At 37.0% G+C, this 19117-nt stretch overlaps 1 protein-coding gene and 1 long non-coding RNA gene across 2 annotated transcripts; both read right to left on the reverse strand.

The window, feature by feature from the left end:
* Positions 1-719: 719 nt before the first annotated feature.
* LOC145770709 (ribosome biogenesis protein wdr12-like) lies at positions 720-15881 on the reverse strand. The gene is made up of 13 exons (XM_082582405.1): positions 15730-15881; positions 15182-15269; positions 13751-13855; positions 13041-13158; positions 12780-12896; positions 9234-9385; positions 8746-8886; positions 8014-8154; positions 7667-7772; positions 7134-7266; positions 6702-6774; positions 2084-2265; positions 720-840 (listed from the first exon to the last, which is right to left on the reverse strand). The coding sequence occupies exons 1-12, from the start codon at positions 15768-15770 to the stop codon at positions 2185-2187; spliced, it is 1296 nt and encodes a 431-aa protein (XP_082438531.1). The 5' UTR covers positions 15771-15881; the 3' UTR covers positions 720-840; positions 2084-2184.
* On the reverse strand, positions 4667-6545 carry LOC145770714 (uncharacterized). The gene is made up of 2 exons (XR_014289162.1): positions 6193-6545; positions 4667-5481 (listed from the first exon to the last, which is right to left on the reverse strand). It is a non-coding gene; the product is annotated as an uncharacterized LOC145770714 (long non-coding RNA).
* Positions 15882-19117: the final 3236 nt, after the last annotated feature.

Below are 19117 nucleotides of genomic sequence, written 5' to 3' on the forward strand. Positions count from 1 at the left end.
ACAGCTGATAGAAAATCCAGCACTTGATTTGCTTTGCATCATCTTCTTTTCGCCCTTTTTTACGTCACGGAAAACGTAGTTTATGATTGGTTCGAGTTTACATTTGCAGTGCCAGAATTATTTCTTGTTAAGTGACTACCAGTTTGCTTACCAAAAAATACCCTTTCCAAAACATACTTTGTGAAACGACTTGGAAACCCTATGCTGCTTCGATCAGAAAGAAGCTGATGCTGCAATGGGTGGTCTGGGGGGCGCAACCCCCAGAAGTTGAAATGCCTATGACGATTTTAGCCCACTGTCCAAAAATCACCCCCCCCCCCGAATTCTAAAAGTGGATAGAGCCCCTGGCTGAGGTTAAGCATAACTTGATGATCCACTGTATTTGAAGTGTTTATGCTACCTTCAGTTTTTTACATTATCAAAACAAAGATAATTACATATACTTTTAAACCAACGATGTAGTTCTTAAAACCGAGCTGGTGATTTGCATTATTATTCTGTACAGTACAGTGGTAAATTTCAGTGCATATTTCTTTTGATCAATGTTTATTAATTTCATGGCCACACCTTATGTTTTTGCATTGCTGTCTGAGGTTTATCACACCAGTTGGATAATTATTTATGAGTGAACTATGTAGCGGTCAATAAAATATATTCAAAAATTGTAACTTACAATTAATCATCAGCAAGATAGTCAGTCTTTTTGTGTGTCTCAAGGCCGTTGCCTTAAGCATCACGCAAGGGTTGCTCTGTTGTTGAACTTGGCCAAGTCTCAAGTCGAGCACTCTGCTTTCAGACCGTGGTTTCATTCAAAAAGATGCTTAATTAGGGTGAGACATCCTAGAATCAAAAGTAAAATGTGCAAACTTGGTTTGTATTATATTATCACCAGTGCATTTATATTGTCCAATTACAAATACAGGCCTACTCAATTTCAAAATTTCCTTTCAGAGATTGCTGGGTGTAATAGCCTATTAGAAAATTAGGTGGATGTATTTTCTTGCCTGTAATTCTCATTAAAGGATTCTTGTATGTATTCCTGCAGTAAATACAAGCAACAATACAGTACATTTTGGTAAGTACTAATATATTTCCTGTTGCTGATTTTCCTGATATGATTTATGCAATCATATAACTGCAGACAGGCTCCATTGTTTCAACTTCAAGGTCTATTAATCGGTGCACTTGGTCTATCTAGATCTAATTTTAACCAGTAGCCTACCTTATACTTTTTATACAAAATATTTAATGGGGTTGTTTTTTATTTGTGATGTGTAAAACAATATTTGTTACTCCTACCTTCCATGCAAAAGCATCGAGCAATGCACAAGCAAGGTATCTTCAAAGATAAATTCAGTTGTTCTATCTTGCTTACTTTATCAAGAAATTCTAGCTAGCTGGTGATCTTGTTATGTTAGTTTGCACTGTTATCATGCACCGCAAATACATTATATTTGGGCAATTTCTATAAAAGCGGGCAGATTTGGGCAAATTTACGTTCTCCCCCCCCCTAAAAAATGGTTTGGTCTCGTACGGCTATGCGTGTTGATTCCGGAACTATTTATCAATTATTATTCAAAATAAATCGTTGTATTTGAGTAAAAGACTGAAGAAGCCATTTTTGAGTTTGTCGCGATATAAATTTCTGCCAGTAAGATTAGTTGCTTTTAGTGGTTACGCGCTCGGCGTAAGATCAAGCGGTGCTGGTTCGGTTCTCAGGGTGAGCGCTTGAGCAACGCACGTTAAGGACTGCTCTCCATTCAGCGGCATCTAATGAATGGAAGAATTCCCCGGCAACAAGACTTCAACAATCGGAAACTTCACTCTGCCAATCTCGGTAACCGGCCTTGCGTCAAAACCTTCAACAATTATGCCAAACTACTAGGAACAACCTATCAAGGCTTTGTCAGTCCGAGAATAAAAGTTCCAAACCAATAAAACAAAACTTAGCTCAAATGCTTCTGAGGAAAATCTTCAAATGTTTGTTAACAAGAATAAAAGCTCAATCCTTGGAATAAAATTGCTTTTTTTTAAATTTACTTTCAACGTCACCATAATTTTAAAGTACTGTGCTCAAACTCACATCATATTGCTCGTAAGTTGTCAACCGAAAAGCAGGAAATCCTCTTTCATCTTCGCCAACGTTACTGCCACACACAAAGTAAAGCTAAATTTTTTTTTATTTTAAGAAAGTTTTTGTTGTATAGCGCCTTCTCCCGACGAAAATGTAAACGCTTTGCTATCCGCACCACCGCTAGCGAGCACCTAAAAATAATAATATTGTATGAATATTGAATACACTATTCCTGAGATACATTTCATCGAGTGGTTAATTAAACAATAGACAACCAAATGGAGCTGTAGCATCAAACACCTGCATTGGAGTTTAAAAGCAGACACACGGTCCACTATGGATACGACTTGACTCGTCAGTCATCACGTCTTGCAAACTGTTTCTGACGGTCTGAACTACGAACCACATTCCATCATCGTTCACTGCCGATGTCGTCATAATAATAATTCTATGGTTTATTTATTGCCGCTCTACAACAGCGAAGGTCTTTCAGCGACAGGGTTTATATATAATTTCCTATCAGGTTTAAGTTGTTACCACAATATTACCTGACCTACTCTCACTGTCTATGTGATAACCACATGCGTTCCCTGGGGTAACATACAAAAACTAGGCCGAAACTTTAGTTGGTCATGGCCATGGGGTGTAGGAATATTGTGGCAAGTAGGTAGGAATAATGTTTAAACCATCTACTTCTACCTACACCGCTGACTGTTTTACAATCACTCGACTACTACCGGGATCTCATCAAATATTCCTTTTAACGTTGATTCAACATTTTGAGAGTGCTTTAAGTTGATGAATTTTAAAGTTGTGAATTTCGTTGCATTTTTTAAAGCAATTTTGAAAAGTGCCGAGTAATGAATTAAAACTCAACTGGTACATAAATTTAGCAATGTCAAAGTTGTACAGATCTTTTAACTTTAGGATATTGAGTTGTTTATAAAAGGGTGTACAATGTACACTAGGGTGTTCCAAAATTTCACCACTTTTAAATTTCAAAACGAGTACCTTTTTTTCTGATGGAGTTTTGGCCGCTGATTACGAATCTGGCATTATTTTTTCATTATGACGTCATCTTGAGGGTGCCCCACGCGTTTTTTCACGATTTTTCGCGTTTTTTCAATATCTCGAAAACTACTTGGGCTAGACGTATGGAATTTGTATCAAATGATGCAGAATATACGATTTCCTATCTCTACTTAAGAGTGTTTAAAGTCGTATCTGCTTCAGAAAAGAAGGTATTTGAGAAAAACACTTTTTTATTGTTTTTATATCCATATCTATAATCTTCGAGCTGTATGACAATTACAATTGTGACGTCATTTGCAGGATGGGTTCAAATTTAAAAAGCGTCTCTACTTTTAAATTTGATTTTATAACCTGTAGTCGTTCTAAGTCAATATTATACAATACTGTACCATATTAAGTAAAATACACCGCAATATTATAAAAAAATATTAGCAACTAAAGAGCCTAGATAGATTGGCCAGGAAAAATCACACACTAAGAAAATTCCACTGACATAAACAATCGCGAGTAGTATAATCAGGAATAAAAGAGCATACAGTATGTCCCACTCAGCTGTATCTTAACCAAAACAACAAACTGTAAGCTAACATAACACTAAAATTATTTTCAACGTTCATGATGGTCGTCTGCTAATTACAAAGAAACGCACGGAAGCGAGCATCTGTCTTTCCTGCTTGTGATGGGTTATCGATAATCCTGTTGTTAACGACACCTTTTAATTTCCCAATCATCCTTTCCGTCGCTCTGTTGTTGTTCTCAATTTTTTTCCAAAATGTCTCCGGAACATCGCAACACATCATACAAGGAGCAGTTTTGCTCTTTGCAGTAAAAAAGTTTCGAAGTCCGGCTTTGCGATCTCGCATACTTAAACTTCTGGCATCTACTGACTGCGGAAACGCTACTGTTTTTACAGCTTCAACGGAATAAGGTGGTACTTCAGAGAAAACGCTTAATGAGATGTTTATTGGTGTCAACCATTGCAGAGCATGGTCGTAAAAGTACTTCAAAGCGACATCTGCAAGTTCTGAATCGAGGTCTCTGTACGCAAGTAAAAAATTTCGTTGCACAATCATGATACCCGGGCCTTCAGCAGCGGAAGGCATCAGGTGAATAAGCAAAAACGAAGGTAGATAGACTGAAACTATGTAAGATACCAATCTAGTAAGTTTTTCTTTTTGGTTACCATCCAGTTTACAGACGTTGAAAATCAACAGACGAAGATATCCGCTTGCTGTTGTAATCCATCGGGCATGGCATGTCGGCTCTTGCTTGTAAAACAAAAGATTTCTCATGTTTTCTGGAACATCCATTACAAGGTAACAAGCCAAAGCAAGTAAACACACGTGATCGTTCCTAAACGAATGTTCGTTACGCCATTTTCTATCTGACTAGAAAACCATTCTGCTTTCTTTCTCAAATGCAGAGCAGCTAATCCTGTGATAGGAACGCTAAGTTTAACTCTGTCAACAATGTGACTCAAATCAGGCTTCTTGATTTCACTAAAGTGATTCATCAGTGCTCCATCTTGCATTGCTCCAGGTCTCTTCTTTCGCCCTTCGATTTTTGAGATGACATGAGTGAAATATATTTCATTAACATGAAATAAGCATTCCAATGTGTGGATGCCTCGACCATGCCGTTCCATGAAGAAATCGGCCAGGCGCTTATTTACACCAGATTTTTTCCCTGTGTTTAATGCAGTAGTATCTGACATAACTGAATATATTTTACTCAAAGTATCCTCACAAATTTGCTCGGTAACACAGTTAAAAATGGTCTGAGAAGTTACCGAAATTCCTTCCAAAAAAGTTTTCACAGCTATAACTTTTTCACACTTGACTCCTGTATTCACAAATTGTCCCAAAAAGATGTAGGCTACCTGTCCATTTTGTTTATGATTTTTCCATCATAGCATAATTGAATTGCTTTAGCATGTTTCAGCTCTTCCTCACATTGATTTAAAGCTTCAAGTCGACACTGCTCGCGCTTTCGAAGTACAGTTGTTGGCGAAGCAGAAATATTTTTTTCTCCAACAGTTGATCGCTGCAGATCGGATTGTTGGCGAATCGACACTAAACGACGGTCTGCTTTAACACAGTCACTGGTACTGATCGAAAATGAACGTTTTTTAAGGTAAGCTTTTCCTCCTGCAAGATGCTTGGGAGCAGGTTGGTAATCCAGGTCGAAATAGGTTGACGTGTCCCTAACATTATCACTCGTCTCTGCTTCCAAAACATCATCGTTGCTCTCATTAGAAGTTATATTTAAATCGAACTGGCGCGGTCTCAACGAATTGAATAAAACTTTAGAATTGGATAGGCCTCCGTTTATTGTAGCTCTTAATTTACTGGATGTGGGGATCTCAATATCATCTTCTGCCGTGGTGCGTCGCTTGAGCTTGATTACACTCTGCAGCTTGTGTATATTAAACAGTGCATCTTTGGATGAAGATAAAATCATTCTTCTATCGGACCTTTGATCTTTCAGAAACATAATTTCTTTTTCTGGAACTCTGTGGTCAAAACTGCAACTACAAATCAGCTTACCCTTATACGTTTGAAATATATCTGGTATTTCACACCGGCACTTGGTTATATCAAAGAGCTGGTCGAGCCAGCCATCGCTGATTGAAATAAGTTTCAATTTCTTGGCACGTTTTCTTGCCACAGCAAGCTTGTGAATAAGTTGCTTCAGTTTTGTATGGATACTTCTCAACTCGATAGCAGGCAAGCTGGCTCTTCTCCACAGTTGAACTATGTCATTCATAACTACATCTTTGATATCATTGAATCCTGGAGTTTTCTTCAAAAATTTAGTGTCTGTATCCATTAAAAGCTGCTGAATATAATGATAGTGCTCTATAACTTCTCTACACGTTGGTAATGTATTTCCAAGTAACTTTTTCGAGACTATCAGAGACTTAACCTCAACAGATCTCAACCATGCCATATCCCTGCTTATACTGCATTTAAAACTGACCAACTAAATTCAAATTGGAAATTGTTATTATCCCTTAAGACCCGTATTGTCAGCAAACAATTATCATTGTTGATTTACAAACAATTACCATTGTTATTACCAATTACCGAATTGACGTCACAATGTATTGTCATATAGCTCGAAGATTATAGATATGGAATGAATGTAAAAACAATAAAAAAGTGTTTTTCTCAAATAACTTTTTTTCTGAAGCAGATACGACTTTAAACACTCTTAAGTAGAGATAGGAAATCGTATATTCTGCATCATTTGATACAAATTCCATACGTCTAGCCCAAGTAGTTTTCGAGATATTGAAACAACGCGAAAAATCGTGAAAAATCGCGTGGGGCACCCTCAAGATGACGTCATAATGAAAAAATAATGCCAGATTCGTAATCAGCGGCCAAAACTCCATCAGAAAAAAAGGTACTCGTTTTGAAATTTAAAAGTGGTGAAATTTTGGAACACCCTAATGTACACTTTGTACAGTCTTTTATAAAATAAAGCACAACTCACGACCAACATATCATCAAGTTTTACTTGATGAAATATTGTTATGAACAACGTGAAAAGGTAGCGAGACAAGCAACAAATGCGATGTAGTGATGCTCACCTCTGGCAGCGTCCAATCAACGCACATCACCTTATCGCCATGCGCATTCACGTCATAAAGTGGGGCTTTCGGGCTGGCGAGAGATTGTTGACAATCAGGAAAATAGACGTTAAAATAAGGAAAACGTTAATAACGGTTCTTGAGTTTTTAGTTTTGTTTGGTTAAAAAAAAGCATAATTTAGTTTTATAAATATTACAAACAGACAAATGAATGTCGCCCAAAAATGTTGAAGATCAACAGCGGCACTTCACTCTTAGTGACTTGGCCATTAAACTACAATCAAATTCATTAGTTGCACAAGAAATTGCATAAAATCCATCATTTCTTCCAGCCAGTAAATCAGTTGTTTTTTACGCTGATTCACAGAAGTTGCATCAATGTTGAAAATGACTGGTTTACAAAGCCAAATTTGTCAAACAACATCACCTTACCTTCTGATGTCCCACATCTTTATGAGGTTGTCCAGGGACCCACTAATGAGGCAACATGGGTTAGTAGGGGACCACCTAACGCAAGTAACCCAGTTCCGATGGGAAGTAAGATTGGACTTGACCACAGCTCCCTCTGCAAAGTGTTGAGCGAACCAAACCATTACAAAGTTTTTTAAACTGCAACTTTTCAAACAAATTTTTAAAAATTTGATAACAATATGACAGAGAGACAACGAAACGACCTTTGTTCATAAGTTAGACGCTACCCTGTAATATAAATTTCCTAAAATCATGAACAAAAGCGTTGCAGATAGTAGTCAGGATCAGGAGTGTGGAGTAAGCAACGGGAAAGTTCGTTATATCCTTTGTAAGTCCTTACAAAGATACAGAGTTGGAACTCCGCAGCACCTGAATTCAGACATCATACAAGTTAAAATAGCAATACGACATCTACAGCTCTTATCCGGCAGGAATAAATTGAAATAAAATAAGACCTATTCAACCCGGTATGTGACTTCTATCTTGAGGGTTACCTGAACTTCTTGGGTCCCATAGCCGGATATGCCTGTCTGCGTTCCCAGTCACAATGCTTTTGTTCAAAGCAGAATAATCCAGGGAGGTGATGGCCTTTGTTCCGCGCTGCAAGATGAAAAAAATGAGCCAAAACGTAACATCCCAGACAGGAAAATCTGTCATTTTTACATTGATTTTACCACTGAAAAAATTCTCCGTCATACCTACATCCTCACAACAACAAAAATAAATGGTGGAGTTTCAAGCTGCAAAACGAGAAATAAAAGCAGACTGAGTGAAACGAGCTCTTCGCTATACAAGAGTACACAAATTCGCATCGAGTGACGCTATGTCCTTGTTAACTTACTTGCTGCGATACTTCTTTCCCTTCAACAAGATCCCACAAGCGTAGAGTGTGATCCCAGGAACCGCTGCATACCTCGTGCTCACTCAACCATGACAGTGACGACACGACTTCAGTATGACCAGCAAAAGTCAATTGTGGGGCCTGTGTTAGCATGAAAAAATTTTGCCACAATCATACAAGAAAATAACCCTTCCAAACGAAACATCAGTTTGCATTAGAAATAGCGCCTGTCTGAATGCAATCCAAACAAATCATTTGAACGGGCCTGATTGAAAATGATCTAACCTATTCAAAATAGATTGATTAAGTTTTTGCCATATAGAAGTGAGCTGTCTGGCGTGAAAATAAATTACAAGACATGAAACCGAATCGTTTACATCAAGCATTGTTGTGAGTTTTAAATCTGTCAGAAGATACCTTTTCATGATTAATGAGAGAACTACAGTACAGTTTGCCTAATTCGTCATCTCAAGGAGATTGGAAGAAAGTAACGAATCATACAAACGCGTCAACCTTTTGAATACGGACGGACAAAATTGTGACGAATAAGATGAACTGATGAATTTTACTCTTAAACTCAAAGCGTAATGAGAATAAATTAGTGTAATTGTGAAGTGAATATTGACAGAAGCCGTTGCAGACAACTGGTCAAAACTAATGTCTCAGGATAAAGACAGAGTTTTGAGGCAAACTGCAGAGAGATGACTGTAAAACAGCGATTTCCAAACTTACTCGCAGAAAGCCCTTTCGTTCCACCTTGTGGCGCTTCCTCCCACTCAGTTCGCTGATCAGTTGCTCTTCATTAGTCCCTGGCTCCGGTGATGTCGCGGTGGACCAGAGTTTGATAGAACAATCCCATGATCCGGACAGAAACTGCCATAAATGTCGCATAGTCAGGTCCCAAACAATGCTGTGCCATTGTACCTAGCTCACAGCTCAAAAACGTGTACAATATTTTGCAGTAGATCAATTTTACAAAGCTGTCTATTATTTCAACACGACATGCTTAAATATGATAAACAGTGGTTGTTCGATATTACTACACTTTTTATACAGTTGATTATAAAATGTTCCAAAAGGTTGTGTAAATAGCTTGAATGGGAAGAAACTTTTTGTTGTTTGATTGAAAAAAATGAAAGTCAGAAACAGAAACGACTGCATCTACCACTTTCCAATTCATTGGCATTATACGGTAAAGACAAAGCTGCTGTTTAATGTACCTGTAAATTGTCTTTTTTTACAGAAAGACACTCAACACTCTTTGAGTGACCTTTGCAACGGAACAGAGGCTTTAATTTCGAAGTTTCCGGTGAAAATTCCCACAAAATTATGTTCTGATCTTGAGCAGCACTGACACAGTGCTCAAATGATTCTGCAACACATCAAGGAAAAAGGCAACTTCATTGGCTGAGCATTGAACAAAAACATACATACACATAGGCGTCGAAATAGGGCAAAATATGTTTCGCCCACCCTGTTTTCATGACACTTATGAAGTGTTCGTTACAATTATTATTTCCTTTTTTTTTTAAACGCTGGATTATCCAACCAACTGCAGCGCAACTTCTTGTTTTACGCTATGTCTCTCGCAAGGTATCCGACAGAACAAAGCAATTCCGCAACAACGTTGCGTGGAAAAAGAGGGGCACTCACTGCATTGTTGTTGTTACAGCAACTGCCACAGCTGGCAATTCCTGGTGAGAAAGCCACGTTTGATCTTTTCTCCGAATGGTCTTAGTTTCGTTATGTCACAATCACACTTCAGTTCCCGGTCAACGTAAGAGAATGTGAATATGACGGTTATAGGTGAATTGTTCGTAAACAGTTTTTCGTGAAACAATTGTTCGTAAAAGCAATTCTTCGTAAAGCAATTCTTCGTAAAGCAATTCTTCGTATACATCAATTCTTCGTATAGGTGAATTGTTCGTAAACAGATGATAGGTCAATTGTTCGTGAACAATTTTTCGCAACAGCAAGGTTTGTCTTGCAATTTCCGATGAAGGTGCATAATGCAAATTTTCCTGAATAACCAAGTTACGAGACATAAACAAATAAGCACAATGAAAAAGCGCATTTTTTGTTATTTATTGGAATACAACAATTGTCTGTGTTTAGCAATTCTTTGCTTACACTACCAATACTACTTTGAGTAACTTCGTACAAATTGTCCACGAGCCAAGTTTAGTATGAAGTATTGTGTGCAATTCCACGCAAGTAATCACAAATTTCATCATCTTGAAAGTCTTGACGCCAAGTTCGGACGACTCTAGTTAGTCTTTCTGCACTGTCCTTGTACTTCTTCTTTGGAGGGGGTCCTGCCTGTCCACTGACATACTGTTCAATGCGAACCTCATTTAGGTTTTGCTCTCGCTTGATTGCAGATATGAACTTCCAAATATCTGGATGATTTGCAGATACGGGAACATGAACCCTCTGTGCCATCCTTCAATGCTATTATTAGTTTTGGGAAGGCCACTGAGGACGCCATCATAGCAGTTCCACATTTGAATTGCAAACATTGGAGGACGGCGCCCTTGACGACGATCTGGGCGCCCAACCCAAGTGTCTTCAAAGTAGTCAATTACTGGCTGAGCAACATCTGGTAATACATTCCCATCGTTTTTCTCCAAATGCACTGGCACAAATGGAAGAACCAGCCACGGTGAGTTGAAAGTGGGTACTCTCTCAGTCTCTGCTTACTGCATTGACCATGGCCATCTCAAAGTCAGTCATGATTGTCTCTGGAACAGCAACAGCAGGTAACAACTCCATGAATGTATGTCCATCTCCTTTTGTCCCCCAGCAGGGCATACACCAGAGGCACTGAAGTGTTTTCCGTCAGTCCGTGTATTGTGTAAAGCTGTTCAAACAGTGAAAGCACTGTCTTGAAGGTGCCGTCAGCATACCAGTGCTTTGAACGGGCAAGGAGCTGCAGATTTCTTTTAGTGGCACAATTATGTGTTTAATCACAATTAGCACATCTCTAGCATATAGGCTACCCTAATTGATTGTTCGTAAACAATTGTAACTGTTTTTTAAAAAAAAAGCTGTAGCCTAACTTTTATGAACATTTGTTTACGAACAATTAGTATTACGGTCAATTGCATGCCCGAAGAATTGCTTTACGAAGAATTGCTTACGAAGAATTGCTTTTACAAAGAATTGCTTACGAACAATTGTTTTACGAAAAACTGTTTACGAAGAAAACGTCGGACACCGAATATGACATTATAATGAACATGACAATAAAATAACCAATACAAACTAAAGACGTACTGAAACAATCGCTTTTACAAATCAAATGCGGCAAATCCGAAGGCGCCACTTTAAAGATAACAGGTCACGACTCACGCGCTTTTTAGGTCGCAAAGGAAAGCAAAAGAAATTTGTTTAGTTTAGCAGCGCTAATAAGAACGCAAGGTGCAAGAAAGAAAACATCCAACCTAATAAAGCTTAATTGCTGCAGCGACGCTAAACGCAGTCTTTGTGAGAAAGACTAACCACAATCTTCGAAATTACCGTCGGAAATTGCCGAGGTGATTGTAAAATGTAAGGACCACAAGATTACAAGAAAAAACTAATTTTCTTAGACTACACCAGACTAGGATTCAATCTTACTATTGCTGGATGATTTATTTGGGTTACTTCCTACTTCGCCGGCGCTTAGACACGTGTCCAGCTCGGAGAATCTTTTATAGAAATATCACCCTATTTGCATTGATTTAACTCCAGTAGACGTCAAATTATTGTAAGCATCTACTCCTTGTTGCGCCTCGCTTTCCGTTATCTCGTCCAGCTGATACAGCATCTGATGATACCGATTCTGACTAGTTCATCAAACAGACTTTGTGTTGCTCGCAGTGTCCCAATTGTGCCGAAATTATGTTGGCTTATAAGCTTACGTAAATCGAGGCTATCTTGAGCTCTTGGTATGTTACCTGTACCTGGTTGAGCAATTAACGTTATTTTATGATAATTCAACGTCGCTAGATGTCGAATTAATGTAAAACAAACGTAAATTTCTTATTGGGCATTGTTGTTACGCAATATAACCCGCCGGGAAAATTAAATCGATTTGTGCTGACTGGAACGTTAAATCAACCCAAAATTAACTTACTTTCCCCCTCCCCGCGAGTTTTTTAACGTGAATTACCGTAACAGCGTGCGTATCGCGTTGCTCGCTTTATCACTACTTTTGGTATTACTGTATTACATCACAACAAATCAAACAATGCGTTCGTGATAGACTACTCTAGTATATTTTTCGCTTCTCGTTTTACATGTTTTAGTACAATCTTTTCCTACTAAACGTTCAAGCAATTGCCGAGGCAATTTCAACTTTTGCCGTTTGGCCTCGGCAACGTTTTTGCCGAAGTAAAAATATGCTGATTTCGAAGACTGAACCATTGCGAATTTGCAAACATACACATTCAATGAAATCTGTTTGAAAACTCTCGCCCACCTAGAATTCCTCTCTTCTAAGAAAAAATCGACGCCTATGTACATACAGTATTAAACCTTTCAAAACAGTTTCCTGCAATCACTTCTTGCCCATTGTGACACACAATATGAACCTGACTCAATCAACGCTATGTCTTCTACAAAATTAAGAAACAATATTTGCTTTAACATTTAAGAGCGGCTTCATGTGTAGAATGTAGAATTGTAGATGTTGCACAACAAAACAGCACTTGTGGCAAATTCAATAAAGTTAAGAATTTATTGGCTGAAAAATTTGACTAGTTTTAACATCAGTGCCAGTCTACCTTTTTTTCTGTGATGGATCCACTTAATAGCTTTGACAGGTTCAGAATGTTCTGCAGAAGAACACACTTTTTCGCCAGTGTTTCTGTTCCATATGTTCACCGCACAGTCATATGTACCTATCATATAAAAAAAAATCAATAGACCTATACCAGTGAGTTCGTTATTCAATAAAGGTGAATGTGTACCACTGTACCTTCACATTAAACACAACAAGCACCATGCCATACAACTCTAAAATCAGATAATTTAAACCTTCTCACCTGTTAAAATATACTTTTCAGACAATTGAATACTGCTGACCCAATCTTCATGCTCTAAACACAACTCCAATTCTGGGGCAATTTGTTTTTCAAAATATTCAACGGGTAATACTGATTCCTAATAAAAACATCTTAAATAAAACTTTTGCAAGCTTTCATATAAAACAATTTGAAAGAATAAACAAATTTTCACATACCGTATTTACTTGATTGTAAGCCGCCCTTGATTGTAAGCCGCATGTAATAGTGTTAAAAATTTAATGTAAGCCGCCCTTGAATGTAAGCCGCAAATACTGTTTACACGCAAAGCTGAAACTGTTTACTGTTAAGTACCATAAATAAAACTGACAACTCATTTTTTTCTTTCGAATGCATGTCATAAATGCATGTGACAATTTAAAATGCACGTCACAACTTCACAATTGTCGGCATCAAACAACGCAGTACGGCAAAACATCTATGGCAAAGTCGACAAGGAAAAAGACATAAAGAAAAAATGTAAGCCGTCTTTGATTGTAAGCCACCCTTGAATTTAAGCCACAAACATGATGGAAAAAAAACTTTATAAGCCGCGGCTTAAAATCAAGTAAATACGGTACATACCCTCAAACAAAGATATTTTGTCCATGTATTTATTAAAATTTAATTGATATGTCTTTAACAGAATAAATGCAAATATCATCTTCATTATAAAGTCATTGTGTAGTTACCACTGAAAGTCCATTCTCTGAAATATGGTCCAACAAAGATGAACGTAAAATTTCTTTGTCAATCAAGAACTCAAACTTGACTTGTTTCTTGTCATGATCAGCATTCTAAAATGGAAAATATTCTTGTTTATTAATATTACACAGATGTTTAATACATATTAATTCAAACATAAAAAAACATTTTGCTGGTGACTACAGGCTAGTCCACCACAAGATGCTAAAAACAAGAACTGGCAAAAAGCAGCGGCCGAGAGCTCTGTGGCATGAATTAGTGGTGTAACACTGATGAGCCCAGCTTCATGGGTGAAACACTGCTGTTTATCGCTGTCAATTTTTGCTACAGTCGACTGCCAAGAAACAGCTAATTTCTGATAGGTGAAAGCTTTCGTTCTACATTTAATTATTGTTATCAGGCCTTAAAACTCGTGTTTTTTTCCGGCAGCCATCGTGGCATACTGGGAGCTCCTTCTTGGCGGCCAAATCTGCGCGCATGGAGGCCAAAATACAAATAACGATAACACAAGTATATAAATAGAATTAAACTTGCAACAATGCTAAAATGATCACTTAGCGTTGTTGGAGTCTGGGCGACGTCCTGCAATAGACTCGTTGTACCACAAAATAACTGCTTTATCGGGATTGTAATCCGGTATTGCGGGACCATCTAACGACACTACTAAATTGTTTCAAGTGCTCGCAGCTCAGTAAATTGTTTCAATGGCATACCGCCTTTCATAAAACCTGACCATTTATACCGTTATGATGTTACCATTAAGGGTGTGAAGTCACTAATCCAGTAATCCACAGCGGGTATATTTCTCAACTATGAAGACACGTGTTTCCCCTCGGATGTCAACTAACCTAGTTCTCCTTTTTGACAACGATTCAATGTCCGACAACATTGAATCGACATAAAAATGACAATAACGCCAACCGATGTAAATTAGCACTTCGGATTAACACTTTGTTAAAATAGAAGTCGGGAAATGCAAACAAGACTTACAGCGCTGGTGATCGCAGCTGGATATATTCTATACAATAGCAAATGTTCCCGCACAATGTAACAGTGGTGATTATGACGCGCTGACCTAATTCTGCGTCACTCTTTGATACTACAGATTTTCGACAGTTAATCCACGATCATTCTATTATAAAATTAAATAATTGGCTAGAAGAAACCGGCGGCCAAACTTGGCAGACTGAGAAGGTAGCACCGGCGGTCATTCAAGCACTACTTAGCGGCCATGGCCACGATGGCCGCCGGCTGCTTTAAGGCTTGTGTTATGATCATCCTAAACATAATAGCAAACATACTTTTCAATTCACTACCACACGGCATAAAAAAACTAAAAATGCTTTCATCTTAATAATGCCATAATAGTAACTTTGTGAAACAAAACACAACAAAGCCAACCCTTCACAGTTTCTTACGTCATGTAATAATTTGTTGACTAGGTCATTCAGGATCGCAGCTGTGACATTTCCAAGCACAGAAAAGGGAGATTCGTCAACCTTGTATCTTAAAAAGAGGAGTTGTGTTAGAAAAGAAAATCTTATACCGTAGGTTTTTATTTAGGATACTGAAACAACTTTTATATATATATACTAATTTGAGGACTTTCATAGGCTACGCAGTAGAGGACAATCAACAACAGTGTAGTACATCATAGCCAATTTAATTTAATCTAGTTTTTATTATCATAGGTATCAGTCAAATCAAAAATCCACTTCATACCTTAAAGCATCCTGCTCTATACTAAAAATGCTTAAATTTGATTTAATATAACTTTTGCTATAAAACTGTGTAGTATTATATATATTAAAAGACGTTATGTTTATAACCAAAACTTTTAGTCTTACCGTACGTATAGTTTTGGTACAGTAAATAAATTTTGTGAAATGCTTGCTAATCAACATTACCTAATAAATGAAAAATTTAGATCATAACAACAATAACACATTATTGAGAAAAGACCTACTTTTCTTGTTGAGTAAAAAACTTTACTTGTATCTGAGACATTTTAATATAATGGAATAGATGAAAGTCTACAAAGCACAGCAATCAAACTATTTGCATTCACTTTTGATTGTTCACTTTGTCAAACACATCAAGTTTGTCACAATTTATGAAATCGTCTGCAATAGTAACTAATTTTTACAAATTTTGTGTTATTTAAATATCACAAAACGGCTTTATTAGTATTAGCAGCCAAGCTTTATACACTGTCATGCCTGTCAATCGCTTGTTTTGTGATAGTAAGAGAAAACTCATGCTTGGAAGAAGTTTTGATTTGGGATGATTCTGGTATCCGCACTTTTATCGAACAATTCTACAGGGAAAAAATTGATAATCAACAGACGAAATGCTTCAACCTTCTAAATAGTGTCCACTGATTTTTTTGTTTGTTTAACAATCTATTACGCTGTTATGAAATATTGATAAATTAGTTTATTCACATGCAAACCAAACTTTAAAGAAATTTAATTTCAAAGAAATTTCATTTGTAAAATTTCAATATTAATTTGTTACATGTTACAAACTCGGTGATCGGGCCTGCATCAGTGATTCAAAGCCTCTACAAGTATGCCTATTCGAAACTTTCAGGACTACGCTTTCAAAGAAACTTTCCTAGTCCGAAAATAAAAATTCAAACAATCAATCAGATAATTTTTTATAAATATCGCATTTATTTACAAATCAAACTTGGAAATAAATTCTCCGCACATTCAAACTTTTTTGTCAAAAATATTTTTAACGGGATATTTATACTGTTATTAGGTGTAAGCTATCAGGTTATCAAGCTTTACATTATTTTCAAATTTATTTATTCAAAACAGCAACAAACCCGCAAGTTCACTTTTTATGTATCTGCGCTTTAGCGATCTATGTGGAAGTAAGTCAGCTGATTGCAAAACAGCCAAGCATAAGCTTTGTGAGAAAACAAAAATAACATTACAAAAGGGAGAATCGTTGTCAGGTTCAGGACACATGAAGTGGTAAATGTTTGCAAGTTTATAATTAACGTCTGTCAGTAGTTCCAAGTTGCTACATGCATTTTATTTTTTCTATCTTTCTTCTAGGTTTGGTGGCTGTGCAATTTTAAGATAGTGGTACAGTAGAATTCGCCTATAGTGACACCTGAAGGGACAGCGGAAAAAGTGTCACCATAACCGAAGTGTCACTATAGCCGTATTCTACTCAACTGTTGCGTATGCAAACGGGACTTTGCAACCGGTGTCACTATAGCCAAAGTCACTATAGGCGAATTCTACTGTAGTTTAGCTAGTACCGGTACCTAGTTTTATAGCTGGTACTGTTTTATCGATGTATTTGTATATTTTATACTTTTGGGTTTTGCCATCTTTCCCTTTTGTTGGTGTCAAATTCATATGTTTGCTTTGTCGTTCTGTACATATTTGCGCCAGCAGCAAAAAATAAAATTGATTGATGCATGCCTTTGCCAAAGTGCCAATAGTTTTGATTTCTGGCTTCGATGTTGGTAAATCTGAAATCGATTCCAGGTCAGGTCATACATACCAAATACTTCAAAAATGCTACCAATTGCATTATTTCTTGTATAGCACTTTTTTTTTAGAACTTTATCGACGATAGTTCTCTTTTGCTGCTTCCAGTTGTAACAGTATGACTAATCAAGTTTAGTTGTTAGAACTTTTTAATTTTGATGAAATTGGAGAATTTCTTTTGTTAAATTTTTGTTTGCCAAAAGCAGTTGACTACGTTCTTCAAACGAACTTGCACGTGATCTTTAATGCATGGTCACTGAGTCATAATTCTTTTGTTATTTACTAGGCAAATTTACAAAAATAACTGATTTTATACACTCAATTTTTACTGTCAACGAGTAAGTTTGGTGGCTGTAAAATTAACAATACTTATTTCAAAAAAATAGTTTTATCACATGTATTCAGAGTTGCCAGATTGGGCTACTTATCGCGAATTGGGCTACTTTTAATTCGCTTCGCGACTTGAATTTGAAGGTTTGCGATTTTTTGAAATTTGCGACTTTTTGGGCTACTTTTTACTTCCCAATGCCTAACAAAGATGAAAGTGGAAAGAATCACAGAATAATCGACTTGCATCACATCTCTCACTTTGGAGCGTTTTTACGTTTTTTCTCTTCTCTCTTATTTTGGTAAAAATGGCGTGATGACCCCTTCCACGTGACCACGTGTACTTTTCCTAGCCAATGAGCGAGTAGCGTCTTGCTGAGTTTTACCCAGTTGGCCTTGGCCGAGTCGAACTCGAGTAGCCTATTGGCTATTGTCGCCTCACTATCAGCATCTAGATCTATGCGTTTGTTGTTATAAAGCAGAAGTTTCCCAGGGGGTTTTGTAAGTAGTTGCTATTGATAGATTAGACTCAGAGTGTGAATTTTGTGATAGACTTATTTTTTGTGGTTAAGATTTGGGTTTAAGTTTGAATTAGTAAACTTTAAACAAGATATGTACGGTATTGTTTAATTAGACAAAGACTACAGGTGTAGTAAGTAGTAACTAGTAATGTAGCAAATCTTATTAGCCCAATGGAGGCTAGCTGTGACAGTCTTTTAATATTTTAAGTCAGCAACAATGGTAGCACAATAAAGCTAATTGAGTGACGTTAAAACCAATTTTGTGACCAGTTTTCCTCTGGTTAGCGCTACCAACTAAAATCTTCTCGTTAATCTTTGTTGTGCTACCATCATTGCTCACTTTCTTCTGTGTTTTAAACCTTACAATATATATCCATTTTCAACTTGCCATGAACAAAACTGTCTAGATCACATATAGGCCTACTGGTATTCATAGAGATATTTGATAGTAATGAATATTTCAATGAGCACAATTATGCAGTACTACCTAGATATGAATGCATAAATAACTCTTAACTCCGTGAGGTTTGTCATTGCCATGTGGGTATTGTAAGATTTATGCTGACATTTTTGTGTTGTATACATCACTTAGTGGTATTGTAAAACAATCAATAGACTTTTTTTTTTAGTACTCGTATAGGTTTCATTAAAACAATTAACGGTATTGGTGTTCATTTCTTGGTCTGTTGGTGTAAGCATTATTTTGCATATATTTCTGCTCTTGTATTATAATAATAGTTCTTGTGATCTTTCCGATTACTGACTGTCAATACTGTAGCCTATAATCTTTTTTCTGTTTAGGTAATTTAAGGTTGTACAGTAGGAACTGATATACAATGCAATATCTTACAATTGGGACATGTTGAAAAATTATGCAACATACAAAATACAGTTTTCCTTGAAAGAAAAACATCGCGCAGAAATTGGGCTACTTTCAAATCCATTTTGCTACTTTTTTGCTACTTTTTGTAAAAAAAATCTGGCAAGCCTGCAT

This window comes from Aplidium turbinatum, chromosome 5 (assembly GCF_918807975.1).
Source record: "Aplidium turbinatum chromosome 5, kaAplTurb1.1, whole genome shotgun sequence".
NCBI classification, from domain to species: domain Eukaryota; kingdom Metazoa; phylum Chordata; class Ascidiacea; order Aplousobranchia; family Polyclinidae; genus Aplidium; species Aplidium turbinatum.

What these genes read in the sequence shown, in the direction of transcription:
- LOC145770709 (XM_082582405.1), bottom strand. Translation starts at nt 15,770, where the DNA reads ATGTCTCAGATACAAGTAAAGTTTTTTACTCAACAAGAAAA. An exon ending in TTTTTTACTCAACAAGAAAA is followed by an intron (nt 15,270 to 15,729) that starts GTAGGTCTTTTC and finishes CCTCTTTTTAAG; the next exon opens with ATACAAGGTTGACGAATCTC. An exon ending in AAGATGTGGGACATCAGAAG is followed by an intron (nt 6,775 to 7,133) that starts GTAAGGTGATGT and finishes ATCTCTCGCCAG; the next exon opens with CCCGAAAGCCCCACTTTATG.